This window comes from Lygodium microphyllum, chromosome 3 (assembly GCF_053477565.2).
Source record: "Lygodium microphyllum isolate KBCC chromosome 3, Lygodium_microphyllum_v1.1.10, whole genome shotgun sequence".
In the NCBI taxonomy this organism is placed as follows: Eukaryota; Viridiplantae; Streptophyta; class Polypodiopsida; order Schizaeales; family Lygodiaceae; genus Lygodium; species Lygodium microphyllum.
In genome coordinates, this window is record NC_141137.1 from 132,483,171 (window position 1) to 132,504,318 (window position 21,148).

General features: G+C 38.3%; 1 protein-coding gene across 2 annotated transcripts in view; it reads left to right on the forward strand.

Moving 5' to 3' along the window:
- Nucleotides 1-21,148, forward strand: part of LOC148038912 (putative LRR receptor-like serine/threonine-protein kinase At1g67720) — a 52,127-nt gene that overhangs the window by 24,014 nt on the left and 6,965 nt on the right. Inside the window, exon 3 of one of the 2 annotated variants that reach the window (XM_087674798.1) lies at nucleotides 20,355-20,575. The exons of the other annotated variant lie outside the window; for it this stretch is intronic. Within the exon in view, the coding sequence (XP_087530924.1) occupies nucleotides 20,355-20,575 (221 nt within the window). The remainder of the gene's footprint in view (nucleotides 1-20,354; nucleotides 20,576-21,148) is intronic. 2 annotated transcript variants of the gene reach the window in all.

The window sequence follows — 21,148 nt, forward strand, 5'->3', positions numbered from 1 at the left end:
CGGTATGAATGAAACCATTCTTGGCAAGGTGTCACATATGAAAGGATGCACTTGAGTCCAAGAGCCAACACTGTGCATACATAGAGTGTATCTATGTCATCTGCGAAGCACTAGCAGAAGTTGCAAGGACATAATCATCATCATCAACATCCTCAGGCTACATAACATTGATCTCTTCAATTTTAACACTGGACTTTGCAGGCATTATGCTGCGATCAGAAGACTTATCCTGCACTTTGTCTTTCCCCTTATCTTTGCGCCTTTCATTGAGTAGTTCATGGCATTGTGACCTAATATGGCCCTTTTTCCCACAATGGTGACAAGTAACATCTGCATTCCTGCCATGGGATTTACTACGTGACTTCCCATGAGACTTGGATCGAGATTTTCGAGAATCCCGTCCACTGCCACTGCCACTGCCATGCTTTCCATATCCATCATTCCTGCCTCTAACTGTCATAGTATGCGACACACGAGAGACATCCAGATTCTTATGGTTAACCTCTTCCTGCAGAAGAGCACTCTCAACATCAGATAATTTCAAGGTAGCAATAGAGGCACATAATGCAATGCGGAATACATCCCATGACTCATTAAGAGTACCAAGCAAGAAAAGAGGAGTGACATCTTCTGCAAAAGTGATATCCTGCGAAGTCAAGTTCTTGAGTATAGCATGGAATTGGCTCAAGTGAGTAGACATGGTGACATTCTCCTTCCTCAAAGACATTGTAATGAACATGTTCTGTGAGAGGCAATACAATAGTGGACTTGCATAACTCATCAAGCTCAAGCCATTCCTCATCTAGCATAGTTGCAGGTGGATGCCCGCTCAACCTCAAAGGTTTGATCTGCGATTTCTGCACCAACACCTGCCAAATTTGGCTCTTCCAATAAGAGTAATTCATACCATCAAGCTTAGTGATGTTGAAAATAGCATGATACATGGCATTCTTAGCCAGATACACAACACTGGCTATCACATCCCAAAACTGCAATACCCATAGACAGGTCGAGATCATTTGCAAGTCTACTAAACCATATAGCTTCCTTAGAAGCTTCAGTAGAGTTGATATGTATCCAGCTTTAGTAGTACTCAGTGCAACAATATTCTGCAACCTAGAACACCAAGAAACAGCCCCACCAGTAACTGTAAAGACATACTACTGGTGGACCTAGGAGTGTCCAAGTCACCTGCCATGTCTGGATCACAATAACCCTGCAAACTCAGTGTACCTTGCCCATAGAAAATACTTTTTCTTTGTGTACCCTTAAGGTATCGAAGAATACACTTGATAGCCTCCCAATGTGCTTTGCCAGGATTTGACATAAACTTGCTAACAACTCCCACTGCATGAGCAATGTCTGGACGAGTAGCAACCATAGCATACATAAGAGAGCCATAAGCTGATGCATAAGGAACTCCCTTCATAGCATTTGCTTCCATGTCATCTTTCGGGCTGTTGGCTTTGCTAAGCTTGAGATAAGGAGGTAAGGGTACCCCAAAAGGCTTAGCTTCAGCCATGTTAAATCTGTCCAGTACCTTTCCAATGTACTTTTCTTGAGATAAAAATAACAATTTCTACATTCTATCTCTACAAATCCTCATGCCCAAAATATGCTATGCATTCCCCAAATCTTTCATGGAGAAAGCTGATTTTAGCTGATTTTTGAGAGCATCCAAGCTAGTCTTTCTTTTCCTAGCTAGCAACATATCATCCACATATAAAACAAGTATGATGGGCCTGCCATCTGTATCCTTTTTCATGTATAAGCAATGATCTGCATGGTTGCGTGTAAACTCATAAAATAGCATAAAAGTGTCAAACTTTTTGTACCATTGACATGGTGCTTGTTTCAGTCCATACAGGATGTGTTTTAGCTTACACACCATCTGCTCTTTTCCAGAAACTACAAAGCCCTCAGGCTGTTTCATGTAGATTTCCTCATCAATGTCACCATGCAAGAAAGTTGTTTTTACATCCATTTGATATAATTCTAAGTCCAATACAACAATAAGAGCAAAAAGCACATGTAGAGTGGTCATCTTCACAACATGTGAGAAAACCTCAGTCAATCCCTTCCTTCTATGCATACCCTTTGACAACCAGTCTTGCCTTATACTTGGTTTTCCCATCAACTATCTTTACTTTGTAAACCCATTTGTTTGGAAGTGTCTTTCTTCCCTTGGGCAATGACACAAGATCCCAAGTATCATTTGCATATAGAGATTTAATCTCTTCCTACATAGCTAGCTTCCACTTACTGCTGAACTCACATGACTTGAGCTCTTTGTATGTAAGAGGCTCACTCTCATCTGTAAGCATTACATAATGCAAGGAGGGGTCAAACCTATGTGATTGTCTTCTTACGCATGTAGACCTGCATACCCAATCATCAACATTTTCAAGAATTGGGTCTAGATCTGGAGAGGTATATTATTTTCAGCATTTATTGGCATTGTAAGCCATTTTTAGCATGTTGTACATCACCTTCATTTTCATTTCCAGCACCTGCATTTTCATGATCTGTGAGCCTATCTTGCTCCATGACCTCCTTGTGCTTTTATTTTTTGTCCATCATCATCTGGCTCAAAAATAACCGACTGATTATCAGTTTCAGCCTGTGGTATAGCACCATGAGGCTCATTTTTTGAAGTAATAGATTGCTGCAAACTTTGAAACTTCACATTTTTTCATATCTTCATTAGAGGCTAAAGTGCCTTTCAACAATTTTACCTGATTAAACAAAACATTACAGCTATGAATAATTTTCTTGGACTGAGGTAACCACACTCTGTAGCCAAATTCACCCTCATTACCATAGCCCATGAAAATGCCTTTGGTGGATTTTGGGTCAAGTTTGTTCCTCTGCTCATCCCTAACATGCACAAAAGCATCACAGCCAAATATGCGTAAATGGTCATATGAGGCTGATTTTCCAGACCAAACCTCCTTAGGGATGCCATTATTTAAGGACCTATTTGGAGAGTAGTTGCAAATGTGAACCGCTGTTTTGAGTGCCTCTCCCCAAAGTGCATGAGGGAGATTATTAGTGGATAGCATGCACCCCCCTCTTTCACATAAAGTGTTGTTATATCTTTCAGCCACCCCATTTGAAGGACTGTAAGAGTTCTCAAGCATTTCAGCTTTCTACCTATCTGAGTGGTCACAAATGCATGAAAAGTTTTAAAAATAACAAACACTTCACTTTTCTTTTTCAACAAGTACACCCAAATCTTCTTGGAACAGTCATCAATAAAGGAGATAAAATATGCAGCATCATCCAACGAGTTCATGGGCATACTACATACATCAGAATGCACTAAGTCCAAGACATTGGATTTGCGAGAGACACCAGAGTATCATGAATTTTTATTTGCTTTCCAAATTGATACTCATTATAAAAATCAAGTTTATAGCCTTTCCATCAACCCCTCTTCAGATAGGTAAGGACATCAAGTCCTTTTTGGCTCATATGGCCTAATCTCTTTTGCCATAACTCCAAGCGGTTGTAAAATTTAGCACTGCAATAAGAAACTTGCCATTCAAGACTTTATAGTGTAAACAATACAAAGTGCCCTTCTTGGTTCCTTTTGCAATCAACATGGAACCCTTTTTCACTTTCCACAAACCACCACCAAATAGTGTGGTGTAGCCATGCAAGTCAAGCTGACCAACAAATAGTAAAATCTTTTTAATACCAGACACATATTTGACATCTTTGAACACAAGATCTTGACCATTGTCTAAAGACAGGTGTAGAGTGCCAATCCCATCAATGTTGCAACCGTGGTTATTTCCAAGATACACATTTCCATAACTGCCTGCATTGAACATAGCAAAACACTCCAATCAAGGAGTTACATGGAAAGAGGCACCAAAGTCTACAATCCAAGTTTGAGTGACACCATGATCAACTGACAAGAGTGCATCAATCACATCAGCCTTGGTAATCTACATATCCTATGTGACATACAAGGGCATCATAATCAACTGCGTATAATACATCAGCCTCTGTATCTGAAAGCTCCTCTATGACCACACTGAAGGCCACACTGGCCTTTTCTTTGCCTTTGGTTGTCTTCGATGCATTTATCTTTTCTTCCTTCTTCTTTTTATCCCATGCATTCTTCTTTCTCTCTTATTCTTTCTTGTAATACCTGCAATTAGGTTTCTTGTGGCCCTTCCGACCACAGTGATAGCAAGTAATGTCACTCTTTTCCTTTCCTTTGCTCTTGCTCCTGTTTCTGTGTCCTGCATTCTTTTTAGCCATGCCTCTTACATTGTATGCTAAGTTGCTGCCTTCTCCACTAGACATACGTCTAATTTTTTCATTCAAGATAGAACCCCTCACCCTATCTTATGAGAGATTGGGGTTATTGCTTAGTGAAACCACCAAGGTCTCCCAAGAGTCAAGCAATGCCATGATAAAAAAGATCGCCTCTTAACTTATCATCAAAGTCCAAATTTGCAACTTTCAGCTAATTTAAAATCCCTGTAAATGCACTCAAGTGCTCAGCTCTGCAAGCTTTGACTCATCCAGTTGCATATTCACCAATTTACCCATTAAATGCACATAATTAACAGGTGTGGTGATCTCATAAGTAGTTTTCAGCTTCTTCCATATTGCATAACCTGTATCTAAACCCTTAATGTCTGTCAGAATGTCATTAGTGAGACCCATCTTTATGTAAGCCACAGCCTTTTTATTTACTCTGGCCCAATCTGCATCAGACATTAGTGTGGGTTTATCTTCTGCAAAGCATCGTCACAATCATTTAGGAACAAAATGCCCTACATACGGTCTTTCCAAAGGTCAAAGCCATGACCATCAAACCGTTTGCTCTCCATCAAACTCTTGATGTCTGAACTGGAAGAAGTTGCAGCCATTTTATCATGAATACAGGAGTAAATGCACTAATTTGCAGAAGCACAAGCTGAACTAGCATCAGACATTAATGTGGGTTTATCTTCTACAAAGCATTGTCACAATCCTTTAGGAACAAAATGCATTGCATGCAATCTTTCCAAAGGTCAAAGCCATGACCATCAAACCGTTTGCTCTCCATCAAACTTTGATGTTTGAACTGGAAGAAGTTGGAGCCATTTTATCATGAACACAGGAGTAAACACACTAATATGCAGAAGCACAAGCTAAACTAGCATCAGACATTAGTGTGGATTTATCTTCTGCAAAGCATCGTCACAATCCTTTAGGAACAAAATGCCCAGCATACGGTCTTTCCAAAGGTCAAAGCCATGACCATCAAACCGTTTGCTCTCCATCAAACTCTTGATGTCTGAACTGGAAGAAGTTGGAGAAATTTTATCATGAACATAGGAGTAAATGCACTGATCTGCTGAAGCACAAGCTGAACTAGGAAAATGCATTGCTATTCTTTCTCAACCATAAATAAATCTCTGCTATTTATACATGAACTAGTCTCACCACACGGGCAAAAATGCAAAAATTTACCAAATTCTGTGCAAATCCCCAAAATTTCAAGTCCAAAATTACCTAAATGTTAGCCAAATTTGACTAAGTTGAGCAAAAATTTGCCAATACATGAAAAATCGCAAATTTACGGGATCTAAAGTCAAGAAATTTTACTCAAAAGAGTGAAATTATGAAAAATTTGGCAAAATCCTCAATTTAATTGGGGTCACCACACGCAATGTTTGCAATTTTAGAGCTGAATGGTGCTGACAAGCATGGACGAGATCAAAACTAGGAAAATCCCCGAATTTTGGGCCAAATTTGCACAAATTTCTAACCTGTGCCTCCCGTGCGTGAACTCCCACCAGGAGCAAGTGGTGATTGAAAATATTTAGGGGGAAATTTAGATTTTTTTTCTTAGAGAAAAAATCTTGCCATGCGGGTCCGTTGACCCGTCAAATGGGTCATATCGCCTATCTACCGTTGGGAGTCCCGTTTGCTCGTTCTGCCGGCGTCTACAATCAACATGGATAGCCCTATCAAATGCAACAATCATGGAATAAGGATGCTTGGAGACATTTGCATAGCCTAGTCACATACAATGATCATGAGTATAAGAAGAAGATCAACATTAGTAACTTCAAGGGAGACAATTCTTTGCCTATGGAGTGGAAAGAATGGATCAACAAGCTTGAAATGTACTTTACTCTTTATCTAAGAAGCTATGAAGCCAGAAATTATTACACAAACCTTCACCTTGAAGGACATGCCCACACTTGGTGGAGATATATGCAAAAGATTGGAAAAGAGTTTAGTACATGGGATAAATTTAAGCAAGTAATGTTTGATGTATTTGCCTCTTCAATGGAGAATAAAAAGTTGTAAAGAAAGTAGTATGACTTGAAGCAAAGGGAAATGTATATGAGAGATTACTTCAATATGTTATTGAATTTGTCCATATCTATAGAAGGTATTACAAATATATGCAAGCTAAATAAATACATCTATATGATTGATTTATATCTCTCTTCAGAGGTGGGTGCAATGCAACCTAATAATTTTCATGAAACAATTCAACTTGCTGAACGGTACAACCAAAAGTATCATGGAGACATATCATCATTTGAGCCCAAAACTGTGGGAAATTCAACTTCAAATGAGTCTTTTAAATTGGGACAGTAAATCAGCTAGCAAAGGGAACCATTTAGACATGAGGGCAAGTCCCAAAGTTCTTACAGTAAGGTTTCAACTTTTCGTACAGTTTATGGCACAAAACAATGAATGTATTCAAGGCCTAATGCTGATTTTAAATCAGATTTTAAAAGGATAGATTTGATGGCGAACTTGCTAGGATCGAGACAGAGTACAAGATAGATTGAGTGCAAAGTTCAGAGTAGAAAGAATGACTTGAAGGAGTGAGAGCATGACACAATCAGTATTTTCGGTACAATGATGGGGTGTACCACTTTAGGTGTAGATAATATATGAAGTACAAGAGTGTAGGGGTGCATTCACTCCCAAACACTGTAAAAGGAATGGTGAGCCTTTATTCCCAACAACCTCCCACCTAAAGGCAATGTGCCTAAAGGTATAAAAGAATCAACTAAGTCTATGCATGTACAAAGTTGAAGTACACATATACTATTTGATCCCCATCATCTGGCGGCAATGAGAAAATCACTCTGCTGTTGGAAGACCCTTCATGAGAAGGTTTATAGGGTTATCATCTCTATGTACCTTGACAAGCTCAATGCTCTTGCTGTCAAGTACATTCTTGATAAATGATACTTCACCTATATGTGCTTTGTCTTTGTGTGAAAGAGAGGATTTCGTACTAGCATGATAGCACTTTAACTGCCACAGTAGAGGATAGGAACCTCTATAATACCAAGCTCTCTCACTAGATGTGAAAGCCATAAAGCCTCTTTGCATGCCTCAATGGTTGGCAGCCACATACTATGCTTGTGTAGTAGACAATGCAACACACTTTTGCAGCCTGGATATCCAAGAGACCACTCCACTTGTGAACGTGAACACATATATTGAAGTAGACTTTCTACAATCAGGATGACCAACATAGTCTACATATGTGAAGCTAACAACAATAGATGACTTCTACTTACCAAAGCAAACACAAAAATCCTCTATGCTCTTAAGATATCTTATGATACCCTTCACTATTTCCCAATGCTTTTTGCCAGGATATGCCATGTATCTACTAACCACTCCCACCACAAATGCAATGGTAAGACATGTAGCAACCATAGTGTATATCAAGCTACCAACAACTGACGCATAAGGTATCTTGGCCATTTCAACCTTTCCATCATCAAATGTAGGGTTGTCATTTGCATTAAGTTTCAGATATGGAGGCAATGGTACACCAATGGCTTTCCCCTCTCCATATTGAAATGTTGAAAAACCTTAGTGACATACCCCTACTATGACAGATAAAGAAGATTCTTCGATCTATCCCTGAGTATATACATGCCAAGAATGTGATTTGACTCACCAAGATCCTTCATATCAAAGCTATTGTCTAAACTCTGCTTCAAGGAGTCCAAGGCATGAACATTCCCTTGCCTACAATTAGAATGTCATCCATATATAGAACCAAGAGAATAAGTATACCATCTACTGTCTTCTTAGTGTATAAGCAATGATCAACTTGAGAGTAATGGAATCCCTGAGATTACATAAATGTATCAAATTTATGATACCATTCATGTGGTGCCTGTTTTAGCCTATACAAACTCTTGTTGAGTTTATATACCATATGCTCTTTCCCCTCCTTTGCAACAAAACCCTCAACCTGCTACATATAGTTCTCCTCATGCAAATCACCATATAAGAAAGTTGTTTTTACATCAATCTGTATGAGTTCCATATCTTCAGATGCAACCAAGCCTAAGGTGGTTCACAAAGTAGTCATTTTGACTATAGGAGAAAATATTTCATCAAAATCAATTCCATGTTCTTACTTGTACCCTTTATCAAGCAATTGTGCCTTGTACTTTAGCAAAGAACCAGAAGTGACTTTCATTCTATAAACCCATTTGTATGGTAGCACTTTCTACCCCTTAGGTAAATGCACCAAATCCCAAGTGCTATTTGTCATGAGAGATTCCATCTCTGACAGCATTGCCTTATGTCATTTCATGCTATCTTTTCTGTCCATTGCCTCCTGGAAGCATGATGACTCACGACAATCTGTCAACATGACATAATCAACCACATAATTGATACTAGGAACAAACCTATTTGGCTATCTTTGCACTCTGGTCGCGACCTATGGACCCAATGGTCAAGATTTGCTAGCTCGCTAGCTTGCAAATCTGCATTAATAACTTGTTGTTCTACAGGTTCAGCATGTTGTGCAGCTGGTTCTGGTTGATTTATAGGCATCTGTTCTTATTGAATTTGTGGTACATGATGGGAAAGATCTTGTTGATCATATTCAACATTATTCCCTGTATTTTCAAGTACATTTATAGCAGGTATTTGTTGTCGTCTAACATGCATTCTTTGTTGTCTTGTTGGTACATCCTCCTGGAATACAACTCTTCTAACTTCCTCTGTCTTTTCGGGTTATTTGTGCATATGCGATCTTCCTAAAAGATAACATCATTGATGCTTATATTTTTCTTATCATGGGATCCCATAATCAATACCCCATCTCACCTTCATCACCATATCCTAGGAGAATACATTTATAGGAGTTTGGCTCAAGTTTGCTACGTTCTTCCTTACAAATATGCACGAATGCCTTGTAGCCAAACCTTAAGTGAGCATACACGGTGGCTTGCCTGACCACGCTTCTTAAGGGACTCCCCTCCTCCCAAAGACCTGTTTGGTGATCAATTAATCAAGTGTATGGTTGTCATAACATCCTCTGCCCAAAATCAATGAGGTAAAGTAGTATGTGACAGCATTGTACGGACCTTGTCTTGAATGGTCCTATTCATACGCTATGCAATACCATTTTGGGGTGGATTATGAGGGATGGTGAGCTTCCTTTTAATCCCTTTGATGTCACAAAAGCCCTAAAAGGATTTGGACACATGTTCCCCATCATTGTCGGAGAGTGAAGATACTTTAATGTCTTGCTGGTTTGATTTTCAACAAGTGCCATGAATTTTTTAAATTTATCCAAGGCCTTGTCTTTGCAACAAATTGGATAAACCTACACTTTGCATGTGGCGTCATTGACAAAGGTAATAAAATACTTCTTTCTCCCTAGAGATAACCTTGGCATTTGACATACATATGAATGTACCAACTCTAACGGTAAAGACTTTAGAGAAAGAGATTTCTTATGTGACATTTGAGCATGCTTACCATAAATATAATGATCACACTGTTCAAAATCAACATACCTTAAAGATGGCAAATAACCCAAGCGAGAAAGCACTTTCATTCCAGTTTGACTCATGTGTCTCAACCAACTATGCCACAAAGAAACACTTGGCTGCTCAGTTACGATGACTACATGTTCATGCACACTAGATACATATAGAGGATACAAGTATCACTTGACTTTAGAGAAAGAGATTCTTATGTAACATTTGAGAATGCTTACCATAAATATAATGATCACACTGTTCAAAATCAACATACCTCAAAGATGGCAAATAACCCAAGCGAGAAAGCACTTTCATTCCAGTTTGACTCATGTGTCCCAACCAACTATGCCACAAAGAAACACTTGGCTACTCAGTTATGGTGACTACATGGTCATGCATGCTAGATACATACAGAGAATACAAGTATCACTTTTCAAGCCCTTGGCAACAATGCGAGAGTCCTTACAAATTTTCCATTTGATATCCCCAAAGGTAGTGTGATAGCCTTCATCATGTAGCTACCCTATGCTTATCAAGCTCTTCTTAAGCTAAGCTACATGCCTCACATTATGCAAAACAAATACGAAGACATGCTAAAATTCCTGGGGGGTCCACTAGGGTTTACCGTATGGTACCACATGAGTGTAAGGGACGGGGGTAATTTAAGGGAAGGAAGGTACATTTTATAATGTAAGGCCCCATAAATAGGGGGTAGATAAGGGGTATTTTCATATATTTTTTGCACGCAGGTGGCGTCTCCTTATCACTACTAGTGAATCCCCCATGGCTAAAATTCCAGTTTCACATGTCAATGCCTCAATTTTACATGCATAGTTATTCCCCAAGTGGACAATACCACATGCATCACCATTGTACTCAGAAAACCACTCCTAATGTGGTGTAACATGAAAAGACGCACCTAACTCAAGTATCCAAGTGTGCATGTCATCCTTAGAAAATCTACAAATCAATGCATGTGCACTCAAAGAAGAAGCAAGAAGTACATCACTATCAATGTCATTCTCATGAGTGACTACATTTACCTCTTCTATCTTCACACTGCTCTTCTTTGCGACTGGCTGTACTTTTTCTCAACCTTGTGGTCTTCAATGTTTTTGTTTTTGTCTTTCTCTTTCTTCAATTAAAAACACTCCCATTTGTAGTGCCCTTTCTTGCCACAATGATGGCACTCCACATTTTTGTCACGAGACTTGCTACGTACTCTATTTTTAGAACTACCCTTTTGTTGAAATTTGCCTCTAGTGTACAATGCATTAGAAGACTTGTTTGCCAAATTATTTTGCATGTTGAGTTTTTCCATCAACAAAGAACTCTCCACATCAGAATATAATAGGTGAGCATTTGAGCTACTTTAAGCTGTCTTGAAAGTATCACAACTTTCAAGCAAAGTGCATAGCAAGAAAGTAGCCTTAAACTCATCGTCAATATGGAAATCCAAAGCAATTAGCTAATTGAAAATTGAGTTAAACTTGTTCAAATGTAGAGACATGGCTGTACCTTCCTTCGTGCAAAGGTCCATTAACTTTTTCAGTCAATAAACCTTGCTGGTTGCACTTTTCTGAGTATAAAATTATTCAAGCCTTTGCCACATTGCATATGCTGAATTTAGCTTCTCAATGTTAAAGAGAAAGTTGTCTCTACCACTAAGAGCTCAATAGTAAAGCATGCAAGCTCATCCAAATTAGCCCACTCTTCTTATTCCATATCTTTTGGTTTTATTCCCTCTCTTGATGGGCTTCACCTGTTTTTTTTGCAACAAGACATTGTAGCACTATTTTTGCCATATTGCAAAATTATATGCACCCTCAAGCTTCTTGATATGCAAAAGATTGTTGTTGTCATTGTTTCCAACCATAATTTGCAATACTAAATTAACTCAAAAGCCACCAAATGTAGGCCGAAATGTCATACAAGTAACCACAGTACATTGCAAGTACCAACAAGCATAAATTTCAGATCTGTAAATAAATTTTTAAAATTAGAGAGTATATGTTGTTGCACTCCACAAGCAATTACAGCCACATTTAGAGGTCAAGGCACCAATTACATGTGAAATCCCCAAAATTTGAGTGCAATTTCTCCTCCAAGAGCATTCATGGGCACAAATTTGATCATTTGGTCAAAGGTCCCAAATTTTCAGGAGAAAATCCATTGAGATTGCATCAATACATGTACCCAAGTGCATATACTAGGCAATTGTTACACAAATTGAAGAAATTTTGCAAAAGCCCCAATTTTCTTAGGACTAGTGTGCACAAATTTCAATGAAATTGAAGAAATTTCACTAAAGTATGAAAATTTCCTCTAGTGTGCACCATTGCCTGTTACCTCTAACCTACACGCCTGCACAAGTGACTGCTGCTTGAACTAGCCCGTCGCTTATGCCGAATCATGGTGATGTGACACTTGCCTCCAGTCCGTAGCCTACTTGCCCAACCTGTCAGCTGCTCCCCCAGGCCATCGACGGCTAATGCTAACCTGTAGTTAATGTAGATCCCGTCACTTGGCTGTCTAGTCAAGGGTGACCTACTCTTCTGCTCCTAGCTCTGATACTAGTTTGATGGCGAACTTGCTAGGATGATCGAGGCGGAATACATGACAGACTGAGTGCAAAGTTCAAAGTAGAAAGAGTGAGTTGAAGGAGTGAGAGCACGACATAATTAGTATTTTTGCTATAGTGATGGGGTGTACCACTTTAGGTTTAGATAATATATAAAGTACAAGAGTGTAGGGGTGTGTTTACACCCGAACACTGTAAAAGGTAGGGTGAGCATTTATTCCCAACAAGATTTTGGAGAAAAACCCATAACAAATAATTTTCAAAAAAAGTATGTGTTTAATGACAAATTGAAGGAGATGTATACTAAAGTTTTATGCTTAAAGTATGGAGAGAAATGGATCCCTAATCATAAGTCAAAGGCAACAAAAATCTTTATGATTATAAAAGAAGAATTAGATGAGGAAGTGAATGAGAGTAAACTCTTTCAAGTTTCAACCTTAACTATAGAGGAGGAGCCACATGAAGATGAAGAAGTTGGAAATGAAGAGTTTTATGATCCAATGGATGAGTTTCCTTCTGACTCGAGTGGTCCTATTTATTTTATATCTCATAATACATGGATGGGTAGTAGTGGTGAAAGTACTATTCGACTCAAAGGGCTTATTAATGATAAGGTTGTCTATATTCTTGTGGATACGGATAACACACATAGTTTTGTAAATACTAAATATTTGGAAGGGCTGAAGCTACTACCAAAGGATATGGGGTTACCATTGAGGGTAAAAGTTGTTGATGGGGATTTCAAAGCCAGCCGTGAAGTGTACTCATGCACTTCTATTGAGGTTTCATCATCATACATTATACAAGCTAATTTAGTAGCCTTGGAAATGGGACCCATTGACATAGTACTTAGCTCTAATGGGCTAAAAATAGTGTGTAGATTTACCATTAATTTAACTGTCATTCAATTGAAATTATCTTGGAATGGATAGCCAATTAAAGAGAGAAATTGATGCTAAGTCTTGCATATTTGCCATTCTTCTTTCTAAAGAGAAGATCGTCCTACACCTACTTAAAAAAAGAAGAAATTAGCATTGGGTAAATTGTTGGAGGAATACAAAGATATATTTCAACCCCCATCATCATTACCACCCAAGAGACAGTTTGATCACCCAATTGACTTGGTTCCTAATACTAAGCCCATAAATAAAAATCCTTACAAATTATTAAAGTTTGAGTCTAAAGAGGTTCATCTTGTTTCTATCAATGGTTCTTTAAGAATTATGCCCATATTGCAGCTCCATTAACTATTAGACTGAAGAAAGAATCTTTCTTTTGGGATTCCATAGCAGACAAATGCTTTAATGAGTTGAAATCTATGTTAGTTTCAACACGCATTCTAGTGTGTCAAGTTTTCTCTAAAGCATTCACTATATATGTAGATGCCAATGAAAGAGGTATTGGGGCTATTTTATATCAAGACCATGGAGTAATTGTTTTTTAGAGCAAAAAATTAGATGAAAATGAATAAAAATCCATGTACATGAGAAAGAAATATTAGCCATTCTACATGTGCCAAAAAAATAAATCGGCATCACTAAATCCATGACAACCATTTTAAGGTTAAGAGCGATCATAGAGTGCTAAAATATTTTCTATCTCAACCCACTTTATCCCCTAAACAAAGACGATGGTTGTCTACACATCAAGGCTATGACTTTGATATCTCCTACACATCAAGGCTATATCTCCTACATGGCAGGTAAAGACAATATTGTGGCCGATCTTTTGTCAAGAATATGGGTATATTCACTTTCTTTTATTTCTACTTTGCACAAAGAGTAGTTTCATGATATACAAGTAGAATACTTGCTTGGTGAAAATGCAGCCAAATGATGAGAGTATTTCAACAAGGAAGAGGTAAATAGTATACAAATTTTACATGGCATAATGGACTATTGTGATATAAAGGTTGGGTTTATTTGACATCTCAAACATCTTTCAAGCATAAAGTTTTTATTGGAAGGGAATTTGGCAGGATGTCAAGGATTATGTCATGCAGTGTCTACTATGTTAACAAATAAAGATCCACGCTTCTACCTAGAGGATTAGTTCAGTCATTACCTATTCCCTAAGGCAAATGGACTGATACTGCCATGAATTTCATCATGGGATTGCCAACAACGAAGCATGGTTAGAATAGTATCTATGTAGTTGTTGATTGATTGACAAAAACTTAGGACTTAGTACCAGAGAGGGGAAGTATATAAAGTTGTGGGAGTTACATGGCCATTGTCTTTTTACCATTAATCAAAATCTTCTTGTTGAGGATTCCTTCTCTTGGACCTCCCACCATTATAAGGGGTGCGTACCTTGCACCACCATTGCAAGGGATATGTGTCTTGCTACCTGTTACAATTTTACCTTACATGAAATCAGAGATTATAGCTATAGTTGCTTTGATCATGGTTTGTTCATATTTCTTGTTCATTTTATATATTTTATTGAATCTCAAGAACTAGCTCTTTTATCTCTTGCGAGCTAAAACTACTATCCTAAAGAGGACAATGGTGGTGCAGCACCTTCCAAGAGGCTCAAGGAGTCTACCTTATGGAACTTGTAAGATATCACATGAGCTCAAAAGAGGACAAAGGTGGTGCAGCACCTTCCAAGAGGCTCAAAGGAGTCTACCTTATGGAACTTGTAAAATACCACATGAGTTCAAAAGAAAGGGTATTATATTTAGTAAAATTTATAGGATTATATTTATAAAAGGGGTTTCTTAACTACAATTTGAAAAAAAATTGTAAGTTTAGTAAAGTAAATGGGGTCATTTTAAGGCCTTATAGCATGTAAAGAAAAGGTATTTCTTAGCAACCTTTGAACACACATTATATAGATGATTTCTTAAAGGTGGATCCCTCTGGCTTTAGCAACAATTTGTGTTCCCAACATCAACCAAGAAACCTTGAATTAGATGAAATCTTTACAATAACATTGATAACTTTCAATCTCACGAACTATAACCTCTCTTCAACCCAGATGAGTATGATATCAAAATCCTTCTTCAACAAGATTCAAAGCTACAAACGGTGTGAGAGAAATGTGCTCGATTTTTCTACAAATTTCTTATTGTCCTTTTGCCCCTGTAGATCATACAAGGGTATTCTTTTTCTGTGTAGTTTTTAGGGCTCTAGAATCAGTCTACACAACAATAGCAATGATTTTGAACCTATCAGTCATGCCTGCTATGTCCACACTACCAACCAAGACTTCTTATACACGGCCCATTCTAGACATGAGTTTACTTAGTTCCTCGTGCTTTTGGCAGGAAGCTCAAGTCTAAGTGACTAAACAAGCTCAATCATTAGATGAAGGAAATTCTTGTCTTGGTTTTTGAATTTTTTATTTGAAAACTATGAGGCATTGTGAATAGCAAGATATGATGTCTTTTCCTTATGGAACCTAGGTCTGCTGCATCAAATAAGTCATAGACATCAGTATATTATGGCACAAATGTTACTTCCTTCTCCCACACCCACTCAAACTACAACACTTCTAGAATTGCATCAGTTTTCAAATCAATTGCAATAATCACTTGTAGTACAAGTACAATTAATGCAACCAAAGTCAAAAGCTCTTGTGATTGAAAAGCATCAAGTTATAAGACATTGTCATGTTCAAGCTCCTTTGCTAGCACGTTTGGATGGTAGGGTACCAAATCCTTATCCAAGGAAAGCAAAATACTTTACTGAAGTTTGAGTTCTCTAGTTCGATGGTGTCACTTCTTCCAGGCTTGTGTGTGAGCACAATGTATTCACATGTCTAAAGAGGGCCAAGTAGTTTGTGATAGCTATGGTAGAGAAAGCAATATGATATCCTTTCAAGGTAGAGTCGTTTCGAAGACCAAGAATAGAAAGATTGGAATGACAGTTTCAATCTTTAGAGGACATTATAGCCAATGAGGAACACATTGAGTCACCACTTCTCGAGTTCCCACTCTAGCATTTGGAAGAGTGCCTCTTTGATCACAAAAGGTTCCAGGGATGCAAAAAAGGATGAACATGATGAAGAAGAAGATAAAGGAGTAAAGAAATGGCACAAAGAAGAAGTTATAGCCTCCAATCCTTGCAATAGTAGTTCTTCAAGCATTGCCAAGCTAAATGATCACTAATCTTGTCCTTGTTGATGATTAATAAGTTGTTTCTTTATTGGATTTCAAATTTGAGTGCAACGCAAAAATGTGCTAGTTCACTCAAAGTCCATGTCTTTATTTCTATTTGAAGTATAGCTTTCTTAAGCTTTTTAGCAAGCCATAACTCCATTCTCTTGTTGTACCACATGATGAAGATCAATAGGAACCAATAGCACAGATTTCGGGTAAGAACCAGTGTGAAATTTGGAATGAAAACAAGCCAATAGGGTTATTACCAAACTCCACTTGATGCAAGGATTTAATATGACCTCTAAGGTGATAGGATCCATGGGAGAGAGAGATGTAGATTTCCTCCATGGAAACTCCAAGTGAAGCTTGAAAGGAAAAGGAAAATCCTACTTCTTGGAAAGTAGTCAAGCCTTTAGTCTTCACTTGGGTCTCTGAGTTATATTTTGTCCAAATACCACCAAAATGACATCTGAGATGACCAGAACTTCTCAAATTTGTAAGAAGACCACCATTTTGCTCCAGACCCTAGCCAAAATCTTCAAGATAACCACAATTTACTATAGAAGAGCTTGCCTAGTGACAACAATTACATGAAATAACTAGACACAGACTAGATCCTTAATTATTGTAACCAATCTTTCATGCACATGACCACACAAAAGCTAGAAATGACTTCCCAGTTTTGGCTCTGATACCCAATGTATGAAAGTTTCTCATAGTTAAGAAAATACTCAAAAAATATAGAAAAGCCATGATGAAGGAAACCATAGCTAATGATCATATTAATATACTAAAGTAATACAACAAGGAAAATGGATTTGACAGCAAGATATCGACATCTTGCAATGGTGGAGTAAGGTACTGACCCTTAGCTATGGTGGGAGGTCCAAGAATTTGGAATCCTCATGAAGGAGATTTGATTAATGGCAAAAACATATATTCTCATCCTTTTTATACTCCACCCTAACCCTATGCTAAACCTATACTTTATAAGGTGTTTATTTTTCTCTATTACAACAATAGAGGCAAGGGAATCATGAACAATAGAGGAGAGAGAGGACAACCTTGTCATATCAAACCTTTCAACTTCAAAGCCACCTAGCATACACCCATTGATATGAATCCATTTTGAGGCATTGTAGAACATCATCTCCACATCCTACAAAACGTGGTTCAAATAAAAAAAGACATTGAATAAAAACAAAGAGAGAAGTCTAACTCGCTCAATTCACCATATTCACTAGCATATGGTCATTTTCTTCACATGGGCCATGTTCATAGCCATCATCAAGTTGAAAACCACATCATGGATTTTACACTGAAGCAGAAAGTCATTCTTGTACACTATTAGTGAGCACTATTGCTATGATATTCAAGGTTCTAGATTTTGGGATTTAAGATTTAGTAGGCATTCATTGCCCTTGTAGAGATTACTTGTGAATGGTTGAAAAGGTCCCTACAAATCCTTTCCATAGAGGTCCCTGACCACTTGGAAGGCTAGCATGGCATGCAAACCTTAGGGCTTACTCCTATTCATGCTCTTCAAATTGGGAGAGAGCTCCTCTAGACTAAATGGCTGGTAAAAGGGCTATTTCCCTTGGAGTCTTATTCTTAGACATTTGTATGATGTCAACCAACTTCTTCCCATCCACAACCTCACTAAATGCACTCACAATGGATGACAAATGGCACTTGAAGACCATAGTTGTATCTTTCCAATGTCATTACCACCCCATGCTGTGGGAGCTTTTGCTCAACCGCCAAGACCCTTGGACTGCTTATTGTTTCAAGCGTTCCAAGCCGAGCACTAATGGCTACCTCTCACATAGCCGACGCGCCATCCATATCTACGGGTGTAGTGAGCTTACCTCCATGCCGATCGAGTTACCTCCTCTCCCGCGCACTCCGATAGCTCCACGATCCAAGTGCAAGCCTCAAGCAAGCTCCATCCTCAAGCTCCATGCTCCAAGCTCCATTGCCGCGAGCAAGACAAGAGAAGAGAAGAGAAGAGAAGAAGAGAGGAGAAGATGGAGAGCTTCTCCTCCTCAGTCCCTCACTCTCACACACTCACTCCCTCACACTCCCTCTCTCAAGCACAAGCTCAAGCAAGCAAGCAAGAAGAAGAAGAAGAAGAAGAAGAGGAGAGCTACTTTTTGCTACACACAAGAATGAGCTTCTCATTCACTTTTCAACTTTATATACAAAATCCTAAATCCCTTTTGGGCGGTCATCCCCTTTTACATGACCGGCCATAGCCTAGGCCCTTTTTCCCATTGTCCTATCTTCCTAGCTTCCTTTCCACCGCCCATCTACATTTACAAATTGCACGGGTGAGAGCCCGACGCTCTTTTACAAGATTTCAGGGTGCGCCTTTCTATTTTAAAATGCGCCTTTTCCCTTTTGTATTTATTCTTTCTTCAATCGGGCTACCTTTTTCCGCCTTTGCCCTGCGTCTCTTTTATTTCCTTTTGCTTCCTTCGTGTTGGGGTTAACACATGCTCATCCTCAATCAAAGCTATTGTGCATTCTACTTATTAAAAAGGGAACATTGTGTTGAACTAAAAAGGTGGTGGCTTATAAATCAAAAGGTGGCCATGATGGGATGATGGTCATGGTCAACCACTTAGCTAGGACTCTAACCTTGATTCCACATGCTAGTCACATCATCATTCTCATTCACACAATGATCTAAGCATGCGGCCCTCCATGTAGAATCACCCTAAAAGTACCATGTAAAATTCCTACTACTTGGGTCACTTGACACAAGGGCCAATTTTGAGAGATGGTGCTTTAGGGAAGCTATGCCCCATTCCTCCTTTCAAACTATAGCATCCGTGTGCCACCATTCAATCTTCCATTAGCTAGCATCATGTCTAAGTCATCCATCACAAGTGAGCTTTCTTGTTAAGTTCATTTTTGAGCTAAGCCCACTTCCTAGCATGCTCTCTGGATGGCATATCAACTCAACAAGAGAATTAATGCACCCTCAACATTGATCCTTACACTTAGCAAATTGCCATGTCGATTCACATCCATCTAAATTTTCTCCTCCTACATGAGATAATCTATCACAAAGATAAGAGTATCGCCACCACCTCTCTCCCTATCTTCACATAGTACACACAATCCTTATGAACACCCAACCCCTCCACCCCTCTTATTCAAATATAATGGAGTTCCAAATATCTTTGGCTTGTACTTTCTCAAACCTTGGCACATGTTCATTTCTTGTTGGCAATGGATAGGTCACAGACATTCTAGAATGTGCTTGTAATATTTTTTGTAAGTCTTTGTAATAAAGACATCTTTGATACTAACACTAACATCATTCTTTTAAACAACATCAATTATAAGTTTTGGTGCACTTCTTTTAAAAAAAAGCCACAACAAAGACCAACTAAGCTTTGCTTACGGCAATTGTATGATGAACCTGTGTTGAATTCCAACCTCAAGGTGAGGAGACATCAATTCACAATCCATCTTTTTCTTATTTAATGTTCTTCTATCTTTTACATATGACCTCTCAATTTAATGTTTTGGAAGGATATGTTTACATGAAGTTAGTAAAAGTTGTGTACATGCATGTGCATGCGCCTATGTGCACATATGGTGGTGGTGTTTTATCTTTCTATCTTCTCTACTTGTAATCTTATGGTCTTGTCTTGTTTGTTGTGTATTTACAATATTTTGCTAAAAAATACTCTTGAGTCTTCTTCATTAACTTACACAAGTCTTGAAAAAATTGTACGTTTACAAACTTTTGTTTCACATGCATGTACACACACAAACATGCACACACACACATGCATGTAATGCACATGTTGTTGCAAAGATGTATATGAATTTTAAAGGATGGACACTAATAAGATTTTACTTTTATAAATAAAAGGTTTCTCCCTTGGAGGTGGAGTTGTATGTGATGGCCAATACCAGTAGCATGTCTGCATGTGTGGCTCGTGGGAGTGGTGATACCCCTTTCATAAGCTCACTTGAGTTGCGGCCACTCCCACCAAATACTTATGGTACCATTGTCGTGGGTCTACTACGACGACCTTTACTTAGAATAACACGAGTTGACTATGGCTCAGCTATCTCTACCCCACCTATAAGGTTTGTGTACATTGTACTAAATTGTATGATTTTTGTTTTTCATTCTTTTGATATTTCTACATGTCATATCTTTTGACACACATAGGTTGTGAAAACTGTTTTGATAGTTGTAATAATACTTACTAGCATCTTTTACCCCATGAACATTGTAGGCCTTAAACGAATTTTGAACCAAAATTCTCATTGCTAGAATCGATAATTTGCCTCATACCTATATGGGAACACTAGCCAACTTTCTTTTTGTAGATAATTTGCCCCAGGAAAATCCAAAGATTGGGACATTTTGAAAGGCATTACCCCTAACTCCATTTTCAAATCCACAATTATACAATTGCTGGAAGATATGTTGCATAAGCATACCAAAAGATTGTTCAACGTGTTGTTATACTATTCCAAATCCACAAATGTACTGAATTTATGACATTTATTGCACAAATAAACTAAAAGTAAACATGTCAGCAATTCAAATTTGAGGTCTTTGCAACATGAACCACCACATGAAATATAATTCCACTATGCATGAGCCTTTTGTTGTTTATAGGTATGTTTGTGTTTGAGTACTCTCATAGTTGT